The following is a 17,792-nucleotide window of genomic DNA, read 5'->3' on the forward strand; positions in this document are numbered from 1 at the left end:
AGTTAGCTTAAAATGCCAGGCAATATTTGATCAATGTCAAACAACTGATTGTTGTAGGGGCTCAGAGAAGGAACAGATGTGCATGCACAACACGTCTCTTGGAAGGCCATCTGCAGGAAAGTAAAACAGACAAATCTGCACTTGCGGCCTCCGTAACGCGCTTTGCCTTTTGACCCCTCCGCCGCGCCGTAGGTCGCGCTGCACGCCCGGAGGTCGCGATGGCGGATGTGTCCGAGAGGACGTTGCAGCTGTCCGTGCTGGTGGCTTTCGCCTCCGGCGTGCTGGTGGGCTGGCAGGCGAACCGGCTGCGGAGGCGCTACCTGGACTGGAGGAAGCGGAGGCTGCAGGACAAGCTGGCGGTGATGCAGAAGAAGCTGGACCTGGCCTGAGCCCGCGCTGCCTCCTGTGCGCGTCCCTGGGCGGCCGCGTCGCCTTCCCGCTGCGGCCACCGGAGCCGGGTGTGCCCGCCGCGAGCCCGCCGCGCCCGCGGGGTCGGTGAGCAGAACCCAGGCTGCGGGTCGGGCGGAGGGGTTGGGGCAGAAGGGCGTTTGGATTGCCCCCTGCTGGAGCCCCCGTGCTCCGGACCTCGGAGAAGAGGAAGTTCTGATTCCCAAATAAATTGCACTTTGGAAATGGGGAATTGGAAATTGCACTTTGGAAATGGGAATTGGAAAGAAGGAAAGGGGAAAAGAACAAGCCGCGGAGACCTTCCCCACCTTATACTTTTCTTTCATATCCTTGGTGTCACCGTATGGGGCTTCTTAAACTTTTCCCGTTCACCGCCTTCTTTTGTCCCAGAGTTTTTACTGAGATCCTAGACATATCAAATAAGTGTACAAATCAAACACCGACAAACAAATCATGTTTATTTTATTTGGGGAGGGGTTATTTTCTTCCTGTCTTTTTGTACTCAAGAGCGACCTTGGGAGGTACTAGGGGACCGTATGCAGTGGCGGAGATGGGACCTGAGTCCACAGCTTGCAAGCCATGTTATGTCTCTGATCCTAATCAATGTTTATTTAAAAACATACTCAATTATGCAGCCTCTTATGGGGTTCCACCGCAGTGTATGAAGCTATGCTCCACCAAGCCAAATTCTTAGGTTCCTGGCAACTTGGTTATGTAGAGTGATCAGAGACCTGGAAAAAGCCTTGCTTTTACATAAATCTTAGATACATTGTGTCACAGATTTTCCGTGTAACACCAGATGCTTTAGTTCATGGTTGAGTGCCACACTGTAATGAGTAGAAGTTAACCGTGATGTATTTCTAATTTATTTATTTTTTCTTTTCTGTTTCCAATAGTGTTGAAGATGGATCTAGAGCCCTGAATGGAACTAATTTCTTCTTGTAAATTATGAGTAAATTTTATTTTTAAAATAAAAAATATTGACATCTTTGAACCTTTTATCAAAGCGAAAGACGTTGCTTGCCTACCAGTTTACTGCATCAAGAAACCTGGGAGTCTCAAACCTTGTTTTGAGTAGATATAATCTTTTTAAAAGGGAGTTTCCAAGCAGTGTTCAAGCGAAGTGGGGCCCCTCCCATATTGGTTGAAGGGGCAGTTCAATACAAGGGCCAGAGGATGCTCTTGGGCGACCACGTAGCATGGCTCTGGGGTCCCTACATGTGCCTTAATCCCAAACTGTCTTTCTGGCCCCAGATACATTCTCTTTTCAGGAATGTATGCCAGTTCTTTGTACCTACTGCAAGACAGTTGGCCTATGTGTCTTTTTGGTTAACTTTATTTGAGGGGATCTGCTTAGGGAAGCAGACAACTGAAAGTAACAGGTAAGAATGATATAAATGATAGAAGACTTTGCTTTCTGAGAGTGACTGTATGCCTTCAAGTACAGAGTATAAGTGTTTCTTCTGGGTTTTTGTTTGGCAAAGACTTCATTTATGTATTTTAGGATATACATGTGAAGGAGAAACCCTCCTGAATAGCACTTAGTGATCATTTTCAACTGTAAGAATCAGTGGATGACCAAGTGTCCAGTTAGCATGCTTTTGCAAGACATGAGTTTGAGAACATGACCTCTGCTCATTCCTCTAAAGATTAATTTTATGGCTTATCAAATTGAATAGCTTCATAAAAATAAGAAAATTCTGAGGCATTTCTATAGGAAGCTTATTTCTTCTATCTTTTTTTTAAATTAATTTATTTTTTTAATTGAATCACCATGTGGAAAGTTACAAAGCTTTCAGGTTTAAGTCTGTTATACAATGCTTGAACACCCATCCCTTCACCAGTGCATATATTCCACCACCAAGAATTGCAGTATACCTCCCCCCACGCCCCTACCTCCCCAGCCCTCACTTTACTTTCACTTTGGATTTCCTCCATCTTTACTGGGGCTGCTGTGTTTTCTTGCTTTCAGCTTAATTATCATTCTAAGATGATATTACTCAGGGGCTAAAACTAGTTCTTAGAGCTCTGTGTCAGCTGGACTGCCATTTGCTCAAGTATATCAGCCACCATTCTTCATCAAGACTTAGAATTGAGGTGCTGTGAGAGGTCAGTTTCCTAAACCCGAGCCCCCAGTGGCTCCAATCTGTTTCTGTGGGCATGTGAGCTACTTCTGGTAACTGGTAACCCTGGTCTTTCGTATGTTGATTCCTTTCTGATTACTTACTTGCAGTGCCTGACTCGCTCATCTACTTCCCTTTCTGTCATCCCTGTCCCGTTGGGCATTTGCAACTTATTCCTGAGAGTCTCTAGGTTTTTAGGTAGTTTTTTAGCCAATACATAGCACTCCTGATATTCCCCTAGCTTTTGGCCTGATGCCTTTTTCCACTCTGTCCATGTGTTCTTCACTCTGTCAGTTCCTTTCATAATTGCCTTTCACATTCCCTGTCTAGCTCTCTACCCTGTCCTTCAACACTTTGGGTTTTTTTTTATCCCTGAAACCTTTGACTCACAAGGAGATGTTACTTTTCATATCAGCAAAAACTGACAACTGATGTTGGGAGTCCTGGTCGAATGGTTAACCTGGAAATGATACCAGGCGTTCAGCCATCTCCCTCCTATTGAACTCATCTGGGTTCTGTACAGTGTGTAGCGTTCCTATTTGTCTCTGTTGTTGTCATCACAAGTTACCTGTGTAGGAACATACTCCCCTGTCATGCCTTTCTCCATCTATGTTCCATCTCTCAGATGCCTTGGATCTTATCACAGGCTTGGATCTCATCACATTGTGCTAGGTTTCCCTTCTTTCTTTTCAATTGGTAAACCTCCCTCAGAGGAAACGGCATCCTCCACGCGTCATCTCTGCACATTGTCCACTCCAGAACACTGGTTTTCCCACCATGAAACTGATGTCATCACTCATCCCAGATTTCCCTGTTTGGCTTAGTTTCCATATTCACTTCTGCCTTCCTGAGTCACCAAACTGGTAAGAAAAAGACCCTTCGCCTTCTTCACTTGACTAGGTCAGATAGGTTCTAACAGCAGCTGTACTCATCTGGGTTCTGTACAGTGTGTAGTGTTCCTGCACACTCCTTCAACTCCCAGTCTACATCTCATCCCTAGTTTGTAGATCTTTCTCAACCAGAAAAACTGCCAGATGGAAATTCGTTTGTTAGCACTGGAGAGAGTGAAGGTTTTCCATGGAGCTGCATGTTATAATCACCTGAAGGCTGTGGGGAAGGGCTTTATAAATACTGATCCCTGCAGCTGACCAGAAATTCTTGATGTTTGTAGATTGGGGTGTAGGCAGTGATCCTGATGTTCTCATATATGGGATATAAAGAAACAGAATTACAAATGGCCAAACTCATTGGAATTGAAGATTTATTTACAGAACTGAGTAGACGTGTTGGGGGTGGGAGGCTGTTGCTTGCAGGGCCCTTGGAACACTGGTGGAGTGAAGTGGGATCTGGTGATGAGCGTGATGTTGGAATGATGTATGCATGAGAAGCATAATAGTATTGTAAATTCCAGCACATCAATAAAATTGGCAACATTTTGATAGATTTATCAGTGCACTTTTTTGTTTTGTTTACCTTTTCAAGGTTGTTCTGAAGTAGATTAACCCACTAATATATTTTTGTGCATTTAGTGCTTATTCGTTACTTTTTTGGGTGGGGGACACACTCAGTTATGCTCAGGACTTACTCCTGGGTCTGTGCTCAAGGATCACTCCTGACAGGTCCAGGGTAACATATGGGCTACCAGTATTGAACCCCATAAACTGTGCAAAGCAATCTAGCTGAGAGGGCCCTACCTGCTGTGCCTACTCTAGCCCCTATTGTTAATATTTTTTAATGGAAATACTATAGTTATTTTAAGTTTCATGAGCCCTAATGGGGAATAATAGAGTTAAAAACCTGAGCCACAAAATAAACAGTGTACCAAGTGCTGTCAAAGATTTGAAGAATAAAGCTTACATTTCTATAAGGGTGTAAGTACAACTTGGGGGAAATAAATAGGCAGCCGAGAGGCCAAGACAGTTGCATGGCACTGTTTCCAAAGAGGCAGACAAGTTTTGTTCTTAGACTTTAGGATAGTGCTTACTATGGAGGGTGGATGGAGTGGGAGGTAGGGACTAGAAAGAAAGGAAGATTCTTGTTTGCCTTTACTAGATCACTTTTAAATTTATCAATCCATTAATATATTTTATAGCACTTAAAACTCATTTGTTACTTGTTGGGGGTAGGAGAGAAGGACCGGTTGTGCTCAGGGCTTACTCCTAGGTCTGCTCAGGAATCACTCCAGGCTGGTTTGGGGCATCCTATTGATGTAGGCAGGTAGATAGGGAAAGGCCTTTGGCAATGAAAATTGAGATTTAACAAAGTCTCTGGGAAGGAGACTCTTAAGATTGCAGACTCAAGAAAATAAAAGACCCGAGGAAACCATCAGCCAGACCCTGAGGATAATGGACCCCTCCCCAGGAAGTTCCCCAAAGAAGGCCATCACCACTCCCAACCTCCCTGGTAACCTTAGCAACAAACTTTTACCTGGAAAGAAACCCCACATGGGGGCAGGTTGAAGAAACCCTATAAAGGACACCTTCAACAAAGGAGGTGCGTGCATATGCTGCCTGAGCCCATGTGCTGCTTGCGCTCGCATCTCCCCTCTTGAGATGTGTACTTTCATACTTTTGTGTCTAAAGCTCCGTTATGTGTAGGGGCTTCCTCCACCCTTGGAGAAGCCCGCGTTCTCTTTTGAGTGTGTTATTCTTACTATTCTCTCTCCCACTTACCCCTTCCTCCTTCCCTCAGAAACCTCCAAATAAAATCTATTTACTTCACTGCTTGTCTACTCCTGAAATTCTTTTCTGAGAGCGAGACAAGAGCCCAGTAACTCTGGGTCCCGGGTGGTAGAGGCGGTTGGGGAGAAAGTGACCATCTTTCTCCTCCCCACTTCATGTAAGTCACCTCTGGGGCCCACCGACATCACTATGGGATGCTGGAATCAAACCCTGTAGTCTGCGTGCAGGGTAAGCTGATCAGGTTCACTGATCACCTCTATCTTGATAAGGGTGATGACAAGTGAGAAGTTGGGGACGCTGGTCACTTCCCCCTGTGTTTTATCTTGAAGGGAAAATACCATCAGTCGTTGAGACGGTGCAATCAGAATAATGTGTTTGACTTTAGCATGGTTCATCATTTGAAAAGTGAGCTCAGGTCCTCATTCATATTTGGTGGAAAGAGGTTTGGGACGTTGGATTTACGGGATTCAGTCCTGCTTAGGGGAAACCTGACCCAACATCCTGAGAGTAGATGTCAAATATCGATCTGTTCAGTCAAGCTGTAGAACAGACAGAATTACCATCCTCGTAGAATTGAGGACAGGCAGCGTGCAAGACCAAGAAGGAAATGGAACCGGCCAAGCCCACCCTCGCAAAGCATTTAAAACGCCTTCTGAAACGACTTCTGTAAAGAAACATGCCCGGGCGACCTCCTATCTAGTTCATTCATTCAAGAGTTTCAGATTGCTTTAACCCATTCTTGGGCTGGGAGCAAGCAGGCAGTTCAACGCCCAGAAACCAACAACATCCTGTAGTTTCGGACGCCGGGGCCATACTCCCCGCTCCCACTACTCCTCGGGTAAAGACGCCTCGACCGGCTCGGCTAGGCGGGGCCGAGCGTCCAGGCGCTGCGGGGCAGAAACGTCCACGAACTCACCAGCACCAACCCGCCCGCGCCGGTCCGGGCGACGGCGCGCGGCGATGACGTCACTCTCAGGCGCCGCGGCTTTGGTTTCCCCGGCAACCGGCTGCCTCTCCGCGCGGGGAAGCGGGAGATGCTGACCCGGCGGCCCCGAGATCCCCTCCGAGCCGTGCAGCGCCGCACTCAGGAACTGAAGCAACAGGTATGGCCTGGCTGTTGGGTGGCGGGGTCTGAGCTATTTGAGGTACTCAGGGCCCTGGCGGCGGGCAAGATCTGGGACCCTACTCCTAACCCTCTTTCCAAAGGCTTAATCCACCCCGGCCTCAGTAATCCAGCACCCAAACAGGGTTCGAAAACCCCAAACCCTTACTCCAGCCCTAACCACAGGCAGGGCAAGTACCCTGCTCTCTATACCATCATTCCAGCCCGTGCAACAGATTTTAATATTAGAGAACACGTGTGTGATAAGACGTCAAGTTATAAGAATAATATAACATTAAATAGTATTTTGAGAAACGTTTTACTCTATATGTGTATAGAAAACATAGAAGACACACTGAGATGATTATTTTCTCTTCATGTTATATTTTTCATCATTGTGAGCATGAGATGTATACTACCTTAAAAATAAGAAAAAAGGAGAAGTATGAGTTGTTTCTTTTCTGAAATTCATAGTTCACGTTGTTATTTTCTTGCAATCTCTGTTTTGTTTTGTTTATCGTCACATTTGGCAGTGCTCAGGGCTTACTCTTTGCCCTGTGCTCAGGAATCACTCCAGGAGGTGTTGGGGATGGGGAGGAGCTGGGGAACCCAGACCAGCTGCACAGAAGGTATGCGGCTTAACGGCTGTAACTTCTCTCTGGCCTTTTCTTGCAATTTTTAAGTTTTCATTGACTTTGTTATCAAGTATTACTTCCTGTAAATTTACAGGAAGTAAGTAAATAAAATTATTTTTCAATCTTAAAAAAATTTTTTTTGGACCACATCCATCAGGGCTTAGGCTTATATCCTGACTTTGCATTCATGAATTACTCATGGCAGGCTCAGGGGACCATTATAAGAGGCTGGGAATCAAGTCCAAGTCAGCCACATGCAATGCAAGCACCCTACCCACTATACTGTCACTCTGGGCTCCAAAATAATTTTAAACATTGTAAAACTTGGAACAGTTTCTGAATGTTCAGTTCATTTGAGACTTCTTTGAAAAGCAAAATATTTGATGGCTATATATATATATATATATACATATCTGTATATATACACAGATGCATACACATGCTTATTAAGTGACAAATATTAAACTAGGGAAATCATGGATGCTTTATTTAGAGGGAAATATATTAATAATTACACTTTATTTTAAAATACATAAAATGAGGGGTAGATAGATGGGTTTAATAAGGGTGGTGGTAACGGGGGCCGCACACATGTGCGGCCTCTCCGCAGCTGTACAAGCGTGAATCCAGACCCAGCAAAGCCTCTTTTGGTGTGAGCAACTCCTCGCAGAATGTCTCCAGCCTGAGAACTAAGCCTCGGCTTCGTGCCCGCCCGGGAGGGGAAAGGTGTTTCTCTCTCTCGCCTCTTTCTCTCCGGGGATGAAGGGCGCGGTGGCCGCCATATTAAGACGACCACAGATTGGGTTTTCAAGCCTGCAATTATCTAATATCTGGAAGAAATCTCCCTGGACTTCTTGTTAAAGTACAGAAATTCAAAACCGCGCGGCCGCTACTGCGGCCGCGCGACCTTATTTGTCTTCACAGTAGGTCTGAATCTAGTAGGGTACTCCTAACAACAATGGTGAGGTTTGTGTTGAAATATTGAATGTAACCAAAGTAAACAGAATGTAAAATGAAACTTATCAGTTACAAGGTAGGGGGTGGGGGGCGGGATGGGAGGTGTACTGCGTGGGGTTTTTTTTTTTTTTTTGGTAGTGGTATATGGGCACTGGTGAAGGGATGGTTGTTTCAGCATTGTATAACTGAGATCTAAGCCCGAAAGCATTGTAATCTTCCACTCGGTGATTTAATAAAAAAAAAAAAAATAAATAAGGGTGGTGGTAAAATGTAGAATTGTGGTGGTAAATAAATGGGTTTCCCTGTACAATTCAACTTCATTGTACTCTGGAAAGCATATTATAAAATATTGTAGAAATAACCAAAACTTTCATGAAGTTATGACATTTTGCAATAAGATCATTTAAACTTTCTCTGTTTGTTGTAGGTTGAGAATTTGCTTTCTGAGAGCCAAGTGAAAGAAGTCATAGAAACCAGTAAAAAGCGAGATCTTTACCAAAGGTAAAGCATACTAACTTATTTGAACTTTTTAGAAATTGTGCCAACTTGAATGAGTATTATTTACAGCATAGAAATTATTTTAGAAATTTGTTTTTAATTAGTACAATTTCCAAAAAGACAAGATAATGGCAGGTTCTGGAGAGAGAGTACAGTGGGTAAGGTTTGCCTTGCACATGGCCGAGCTGGGTTTGATTTCTGTTATTTCATATGGTCCCTGAGCCCCACCAGGAATGATTTCTGAGCTCAGAGCCAGAAGAAAGCACTAAGCACTGTCAGGAATGCCCCCCAAATAAGCAAGGATAGCTAGAAATAATATTGAGGTAGTACTGTAGCACTGTCGTCCCGTTGCTCATCGATTTGCTCGAGTGGGCACCAGTAATATCTCCATTGTGAGACTTGTGGTTACTGTTAGGGTGTTTCTTGGTGGGGCACTATGATCGTATAGTGGTTAATATTGAGGTAACAGCAAATAAGATAATTCAAAATGTAGGGCAAAGGGATACAGGGGTATAGCACTTACCTTGTATGCTGACTCTGATTTCGTCCTTGGTACCACATGCAGTCCCTGAGTATCAACAGGAGTAATTCCTGAGTATAGAGCCAGGAATAAGTCCTAAGCACCGTCGGCTGTGGTCCAAACTCCTTACCTCAATAAATTTCACAGATATGGGCCCGGAGAGATAGAACAGCAGGCTGGGAGCTTGCTTAGTATGAGGCTTACCCAGGTTCGATTCCCAGAACCCTGTATGGTCTCCTGAGTACTTCCAGGAGTGACTCCTGAGCACAGAGCCAGGAATAACACCTGAGTGTTGCTGGGTATGGCTCCCAAACCAAAAAGAACCCCCCCAAACCCAAAAACATAGATAAGAAGAAATAAATCAAATTATACTCTGAATATTTTTGCATTAGGATCAAGATACTATATTTCAGATATTTTAAAGATATCATAGCATTCAAAAGACCATGAAATTCACATTATTTATTAAAAAATCTTTAGAATAATTTAGAAAAGTCTTAAGTCAGGCATCCAAAACTACAAAATCTAAAGTAAAATGTAAATGAATTATAAAATGTCAAAGAGGGTTTTATTTGTTATTAGGATTGATTGGTTAAGGGGTTTGTTCAAAGTAGATAAATTGACTAATAATAATAAAGTGAAGGTGATATACTTGCTTACAACTGTCACTGTCATCCCGTTGCTCATCGATTTGCTCGAGTGGGCACCAGTAATGTCTCCATTGTGAGACTTGTTGTTACTGTTTTTGGCATATTGAATATGCCACGGGAAGCTTGCCAGGCTCTCCCATGCGGGCAAGATATTGTTGGTAGCTTGCCAAGCTCTCCAAGAGGGACGGAGGAATTGAACCCGGGTTGGCTGCATGCAAGGCAAACACCCTACCTGCTGTGCTATCACTCCAGCCCCATACTTGCTTAATTATGTCTAATACTTAACATTTACATGTTGAATTTACGTATAAATTCACAGTTATAATTATATAATATGTAATATATCACATAATATTATATATTATACATATTATATAATTATATAATTTCTGGCAATCACACCCAGAAACTGCCCCTGGCACCGTGTAATCCCATCAGTGGCCAACATCCAGAGACTATAAAACCAAGCTCCTGGAAGAGAGTGACGCAGAGTCTCTTGCCCCCATGCCTGGCTGTTTTCACTAGGGTCCCTCACGCATGAAAGACATCTGATAGCCTAGTTCTCCTTCTTGGAGAAACCGGCAAGCTACCGAGAGTTTACTGCCCACACAGGGGAGAGCCTGGCAAGCTCCCCGTGGCATATTCATATGCCAAATACAGTAACAATGATGGGTCTCATTCCCCTGACCCTGAAGAGCCTCTAATGCGGCACCATTGGGAAGGATGAGTAAAGAGAGGCTGCTAAAATCTCAGGGCTAGGATGAATGGAGACAGTACTGGGCCCGCTCGAGCAAATCGATGACAGTGATAAGGTGATATATTGAATTTAAAGTTTCAAAAAAGGCTACATTTAAAATTTTAATTTTAGTAAATTAACAATCATTTTAAAACCCAAGTAACTATAGTGTTCTCTGTGTATAAAAGATCATCCATCCCCATATAGCATTTTATTTATTTATTGCACAGTGGATAGGGCGTTTGCCTTGCATGCGGCCAACCCTGTCCCTCTCAGAGAGCCCAGCAAGCTACTGAGAGTATCTCACCCACACAGCAGAGCCTGGCAAGCTACCCGTGGTGTATTCGATATGCCAAAAACTGTAATAACAAGTCTCACAATGGAGACATTACTGGTGCCCGCTCAAGCAAAATCAGTGAACAACGGGACGACAGTGCTACAATGCTGTTTATTTTGGTTTAGTGGGCTACACTCAGAGGTGCTCAGGGCTTGTTCCTGGTTCTGCGCTCAAGAATCATTCCTAGTGGGGCTTGGAACCCCAATAATCACGTACAAGACAAGCACCTTCTGTGCTGTCCTTCCCCGCTGTCCTATCTTTCTGGCTGCTCATTTTTGTACTTTTTATTTAAGTGTCTAAGACTTATGCTAAATTGTATGAGCTGTGTATGGAATGATGAACACTGTGCCCAGTTGGAAAGGACAAGTTTACATGGGGACTATGCTGTGGTGAAAAGGGAGCCCTGGAACCCCGGCTGCCTTGTGCCCTTAACCGTCACTGGCGTGCCGCCTGCACCTCAGAGAGCTTCGCTGCCTTGAGCTGGAGTGGGGATTGTTATTGGCTCAAAAGAGGGCAGGCTTGTAAGTGCCTGAGCATTGAGTGTGATGCACAGTGACTTAGCTATTACTACCACTATCAGTTGTATTGTGACTAAATTTTAATTTTCTGGGTTTCTAAAGCAGGAGAAGCATTTCTAAGTTGGTGTTCTTCCTATCTCAGAGGTAGGAAACTGAAGCCCCAAGGTACCTGAGCCTTTTGAGCCTTTTGATTATTCTGTGGGTACCTTAGGATTGGTTGTGAGGATCACACCTGAGCTGGTGTGGAACGTGTTTGCTTGTGAATATTCAGCATCATCTATGTAGTTCTTAGTCCCCTTGCTTACTTACAGAATGAGGTATAATCTTATAAAGTAACATTCTGGTTCTGACAATCGAAAAAAAATTAACATTTTTCTTTTTCTTTCAAAATTTAGATGTATCCAGTTAAAGCAAGCAATAGATGAAAATAAAAATACTCTCCAAAAATTAAGCAAAGTAAGTGCCACAGTTCATCACATAACAGAAGACCTGTCTTTAGATAAACTTTTTCCTTAAGCAGAAGTCGGTAGGCGTGTGTTCTGGCCCGTGCCTCTGCCATAGTTCTCCCTGTGTCAGAGCTCATCTGGCCAACATGCTCCATGGCTCAGCCTGTGCTTTGGTGCAGAGAAGAGAGGCCTGCATCCAGGTTCGGCTGGGATGAATAGACCCAGAATGGGGAACTCAGAAAATCCAAGCAGCAGCTGTCTTCATTTTTTTATTTTTAATTTTAATTTTAATTTTTTTTGCTTTTTGGGTCACACCCGGCAATGCACAGGGGTTACTCCTGGCTCTGCACTCAGGAACCACCCCTGGCAGTGCTCAGGGGACCATATGGGATGCTGGAAATTGAACCCGGATCGGCCGCATGCAAGGCAAATGCCCTACCCGCTGTGCTATTGCTCTAGCCCCTTTATTTTTGAATTGTACAAATTTATGCTTTACAATTTAGAGTTGTTTTCTATGTTGTAAGAAGAAATAATAGAATTCAATCCTTAGCGTAAGTGGCGAAGAAAAGCTCAAATAGAGGTGACCTTGCAGAAGTGTCAGGGGCTGGGTTTCCCCTGGCAGTCTCTTCAGGGTTTTTTCCCCCTTCTTTTTAAATCTGAACTTGAGCTAGGTGTCCAGAGACTCAGAATATTTTCTGTGAAAATATCTGTGTCAGCTTGTAAGACCCCCTGAACACACCTGAATCAAGTGTCCACTGAGCGTCTCTTCTGAGTTTCTTTTTTTAGGAGAGATCATGGTACTTGGGACCACGTCCAGCCTTACTCCTGGCTGTGTGTTCAGAGATCATTCCTGGTGGTACTTAGGAACAATCTTTAGTACCAGGGATCATACTGAGGTCAGCCACATATGAGGCAAGTACCTTACCCACTGTACTGTGTTTCTGGCCCCATCTTTTCTGAATTTCCCCAGTGTCTCTAGTGATAGAAAAAGTGGATGCTTTAATTTCTTCCACTTGTGACCCCTTTCTATCAATAAGTTTTTATGATTGGTAAAATAAGTATACAAAGAAAACATTTACTGATGATAAATCATAAAATTATCTTGAAAGCATTTTTTTTTTGCTTTTTGGGTCACACCCATCGATGTTCAGGGGTTACTCCTGGCTCTGCACTCAGGAATTACTCCTGGCAGTGCTTGGGGGACCATATGGGGAATCAGATGCTGAGGATCAAACTCAGGTTGGCCGCATCCACAGCAAACTCCCTACCCACTGTACTGTCGCTCCAGCCCCTTAAAATCAAATTTTAAAAGGCTATACAATGCTGTATTATTGATGCTGTGGCCCACAGTTTAAGACAACTTTTGAAATTTGGAGGCAGACTGACCTTCAATTAGAAAACGTAATGTCATTGTTCCATAGATGAGGGAACCAAGGTCCTTAAGTGACCTTTTCGTGTCTACTAAGTGACACAACCTGGGTATGGTACTTGTCTTTGACACCAATGCCAGCCTTCTCCCTATTGACTAGAGATGGTGTGTAACATCAAGGAAACTAGAAAAAGCAATAATACAATGTGGTTTTTCATTGGACTTGCACTCAAGCATAGTAATCTATCATTCTCTAAACTCTTCTCTAACATAGATGTATGCTTTATCTTCTAATACTTTTGGAGGATTCCTTTTTTTTTTTATTGAATCACCATGTGGAAAGTTACAAAGTTCTCAGGCTTATGTCTCAGTTATACAATATTCAAACACCCATCCCTTCACCAGTATTTTTTTGGTGCCCGTATTCCACCACCAAAACCCCCAGTATACCTCCCGCCCCCGCCCCCCCACTCCCAACTGCATAACTGATGAATTTCACTTCATTTTCTCTTTACCTTGATTATATTCCATAATTCAACACAAAACTCACTATTGTTGTTGGATTTTCCCCCCAAGAAAGACAGCCCTACTGCCAAGGAAGGAAGCATTTGATAATTAGTTTTCCATTGCTGAGAACGAGGAGATATGTAGCCCCACTGCTCCAAGTACATAACTCTCTCTTTTTTTTCCCTTTTTCCTTTTCCTTGTTTTTTTCCCCGTCATCCCCCTTCCCGCGCCTCATAGTATGGTGGACGCCATGCCGCATTTCTCCCCGAAAATGGGAAACAACCGGGAAAGAGGAATATTTCCTCTTCTCGGCCAGCATGGGGCTGTTGCTTAGTTCACAGTCCAGAGAAATGGCTGCTACTTTGATTACCTTCAATATTTCAACAAAAAACTCACTGTTATTATTTGGAGTTCCCCCCCCCAAATCAGACCTGCTAAGAAGGAATCGTTTCACATTGCTGACAATTACGAGATGTTAAGTCACTCGGACACTGGATTTCTGTATAAAGTCCAGGGAAAATTCTGCCAGAAATTGCATAGCCCATCTCACAGTCCCAGTGCATTGCTGTAAGAAGCTGCACTGGATGCCCAAATGTTAGGTCTCTGGAATCAAAGTCTGTAGGCGCAGATGGTCCGTTTCGCTCTCAGCAGCTCCGGATTTATCTGGGCCAAGGGCGTGCCGGTTACACCCACTTCTCATGATTCCCTAGGAGCCCCAAGTGTAAAAACTGTATACCTCTGGGTTAGGAGTCTTAGAAGATGGCTCCTGCCATGTGGATGTTGCTGCCGCTGCCATTTCCGTGCAGAAAGACAGGGTAGGGAGGAAAGGTCCATCCCCGGGCAGCATGGATTGTAGCCCAGCTCAGAGTCCCAGTGCATTGCTGTAAGAAGCTGCGCTAGATGCCCGAATGTGTTAGGTCTCTGGAATCAAAGTCTTTAGGTTCAGAGGGTCCGTTTTGCTCTCAGCAGTGGAGGATTACTTTTTAATAAGTAGGACATTGAAATAAATCTTTCCACAAAACAGCCTTCTCTTCCCATGTAGGCCGATGAACCTGCACCCGTTGGGAACTACAATCAGAAGAAAGAGGAGGAGCACAGTCTGCTGGATAAGCTGACCCGCCAGCTGCAGGAGCTTGCTGTGTCCCTGAGTACAGAAAACAGAACTGGGTATGTGCCTTTTCTTCTCACTTTCCAGTATTATGTTTCCAGTACAGATATAAACAATTGGCGGTAGCAATATAATCACAATATAATCAATCCATATTTGCTTATTCTTAGCCCTAGAAGAGATATAAAGCAGCAGAAGTTTTGCCCTCTGCCTTTGGCAATTTACAGTGCAGTTGGAAAAGCAAAACGGGGATCTAAAAAGCCAAATAAACAAATGTTAGAAAATAGGGATGATGCCTATAATATCAGTTTTAATGATATAAGCAGATTATTTCAATTCTTATATGAAATAGTTGATGCAATGACATAAAAATTATATGAACTATCATGATATTTGGATGATTATATGAGAGAGTAGTTTCAAATATGGTTTCTGTATATGTAAGCAATATTCATACTTGATTTGTTCCATACGTTCTAAGGGATTCTTATCATAGATAATAATAATAATATAATAAATTAGAATTATTATTGTTAGAGTTGGACTTACTGAAAAAGAGGAAGATAATGATTCTTCTGAAGATGAAGAAGAAGTAGAAGAAGAAGAAGAAGAAGAAGAAGATGAAGAAGAAGAGGAAGAAGAAGAAGAAAAAGAAGAGATTGATGATGATGACGATGATGAAGATGATGATGAAGACGAAAGCGAAGAAAGCAGGGATGAAGAAAAAATAGAAGAGGGAGAGAAAGAAGAAAGTAAATCTCACCAGCAGTCAGTAAAAAGAGAATACATTGCTATTGGAGATTTTACTGCTCAACAAGCTGAGGATCTTACCTTTAAGGTCGGTGGAATAAAGATCTAGGGATGTTTTCATACCTAACAGAGCAATTAAACTCTGTTTGTATTATATGTTCCTGGTAGTAAGGTTGAAAGACTAAGTCTGTTGTAAATAGTTGTGATTTTTAGGCAGAAGTTACATGATCATTTCTATCCATAAGGTGATATTTTAGATTAAGTGTGGGGCCCCTGAAAGTGATGGCTGAAGGGTCGCCCTTTTGAATATATCATTTGGATGAGTGTTAAACATCCAAATGAATTTATTCTTCTAAACTCTTCCTTCAGATGAAAACATCTTTCAGATTCAGGGGGAAAAAAAATGAAACATTTGCCAAGATCTATTCTAAAGCATTAAGTAATGAAATAACAGGCATGACTGTTGAGTTTTATTAACTTTTTAAACTTGATTTTACATTTAGAAAGGGGAAATTCTCCATATAACTGAAAAAAACGCTGATGGTTGGTGGAGAGCCAAGAATGCCAAAGGAGGTATAGGTCTCGTTCCTAGAACCTACTTGGAGGTTAGTCTTTGTTTCCTTTTCTCTTTCAATAATTATTTTTTCTTTCTCAGAAAATGTTTACCTGCACTCTTTGTTCTATGACCACTGACTGATTTGAGACATGGAATTTAATTTTAGAGGAAGTGGGCATGGAGAAAGACAGAGTCTTTGAAGCATTTTTTCACAGTGAAGATGCTTTCTGGATTAATGCTGCTCATAAAAGTTCAAAGACATTTTCGGTTTGTTGTCAAAAATAGCCACAGTAAGTTTGTGTTGATTTCCACAAATGTGATCACTTATTAAAATGTGAGCATACTATCCATACTTGTTTATAGTCAATTTATTTCAAAATACAGCAAGGTCATTAGACTAGGTGTCTTTATCATTGCTGAACAACAGAAGAAGTATAAAGTCAACCACAGAATTTGGAAATTTGTAGTAGTCACACTGAGATCTTTTAATTGAATCTAATATTTTATTTTAGGCACCATAATTTATAATCCTGCTCATGATAAGGTTTCATGCATAGATTTTCAACACCACCACCTTTATTGGAGAGTCTGTGTCTCTCCACCATTGTCTTGTTTCTCCCTTACTGTTCATACCCCTCTACCCCCAGCCAAGATCTTTTTTTGGATACCACTTTTGGCACCAAGTGTATGGTTTTTATCCAGCAGATACATGTTTCTTTCCTGGTAGTAACTGGATATCTAGATTCTCAAATCAAATCTGACACTAAACTAAAGTTATCCAGACCTCACAAATTAAGGGGTCAGTCCTAAAAGGCTGCCCCAGTTCAGATACTGGTCATGAGTCCCAGGGGCCACCTGTACTTCTGAGGGATTGATTGTAAATTTGGAGGATCCCATGCACCCTCCTTAGGTTTGATAATTTTCTAGAAGGCATCATAGAATTCTTTTTTTTTTTTTTTTTTGCTTTTTGGGTCACACCCAGCAATGCACAGGGGTCACTCCTGGCTCATGCACTCAGGAATCACCCCTGGCTGTGCTCAGGGGACCATATGGGATGCTGGGATTTGAACCCGGGTCGGCCTCGTGCAGGGCAAACGCCCTACCCGCTGTGCTATCGCTCCAGCCCTGAGGCATCATAGAATTCTTGAAATACTTTGTGTGTATTAACTTATTAACAAGGATGCAAACTAAGAACAGCCAAACTGGGAAGATTCAAAGGGGCAAGGCGATGGGATGTGGCCGGAGAAGGACTGAGACCTTTCTTGGCTTCTGTAGCGCTGTCTCAGCACTCCAAAGATGGTCACTGGCCTGGACAACCTCTCAACCTACCTTTTTGGAGTTTGTTGTATGGAGGTGTCCTTCTGCCTGCACAACATTATCAGATCAGTGGCCATTGGTGATTAAGTTCAGTCTCCAGCGTTTTTCCCCACTCTCCAGGTGAGGTGGGGGCCCTGAAAGTCCCAGTCTTTCAGGTGCCAGCCTCATCTTGAGGCTATCTGGTACTCACACTTCATTATCATAAGCTCTTATGAATGACAGTGACACTACAATCTCTGAGGAAATTCCAAACAGTGTAGTAACTGTCCAAAACTATACATGAAGGCAAAATATATATTTTTTCATTCTTCCTCACCCACTAAAAATTAAAATAACATTTTAATAATATGTTTCATTTTATAATATATAAAATAGGAACATTTTAACATATAATGAATATTGAAAATTCTTTTCTCATACTAAGCACTTCAAATTTCAGTGTGTATTTTATACTGCAAAGCACAGCTCAGTTTGGACAAATTACATTTCATATGTTTGATGACAGGTTGTAGTACTGTCCAGCCCTGGCCCAAACATTCTGTTTCAATGAATGCTATAGTATTCAGGTATTCTA

At 42.8% G+C, this 17,792-nt stretch overlaps 2 protein-coding genes across 3 annotated transcripts in view; both read left to right on the forward strand.

The window, feature by feature from the left end:
• Nucleotides 1-203: 203 nt before the first annotated feature.
• Nucleotides 204-4,059, forward strand: MTLN (mitoregulin). The gene is made up of 2 exons (XM_055122031.1): nt 204-495; nt 1,305-4,059. Exon 1 carries the CDS (start codon nt 219-221, stop codon nt 387-389), a length of 171 nt encoding a protein of 56 aa, XP_054978006.1. The 5' UTR covers nt 204-218; the 3' UTR covers nt 390-495; nt 1,305-4,059.
• Nucleotides 4,060-6,189: 2,130 nt separating this feature from the next.
• The window catches only part of NPHP1 (nephrocystin 1), a 56,184-nt gene continuing 44,581 nt past the window's right edge, over nt 6,190-17,792 (forward strand). For both annotated transcript variants that reach the window (XM_055120992.1, XM_004609306.2), the window contains exons 1-6: nt 6,190-6,315; nt 8,334-8,407; nt 11,561-11,621; nt 14,530-14,654; nt 15,133-15,433; nt 15,849-15,950. In XM_055120992.1, coding sequence (XP_054976967.1) covers nt 6,247-6,315; nt 8,334-8,407; nt 11,561-11,621; nt 14,530-14,654; nt 15,133-15,433; nt 15,849-15,950 — 732 coding nt within the window. In that variant the 5' untranslated portion in view covers nt 6,190-6,246. The remainder of the gene's footprint in view (nt 6,316-8,333; nt 8,408-11,560; nt 11,622-14,529; nt 14,655-15,132; nt 15,434-15,848; nt 15,951-17,792) is intronic.

Source organism: Sorex araneus, chromosome X (assembly GCF_027595985.1).
Source record: "Sorex araneus isolate mSorAra2 chromosome X, mSorAra2.pri, whole genome shotgun sequence".
NCBI lineage: Eukaryota > Metazoa > Chordata > Mammalia > Eulipotyphla > Soricidae > Sorex > Sorex araneus.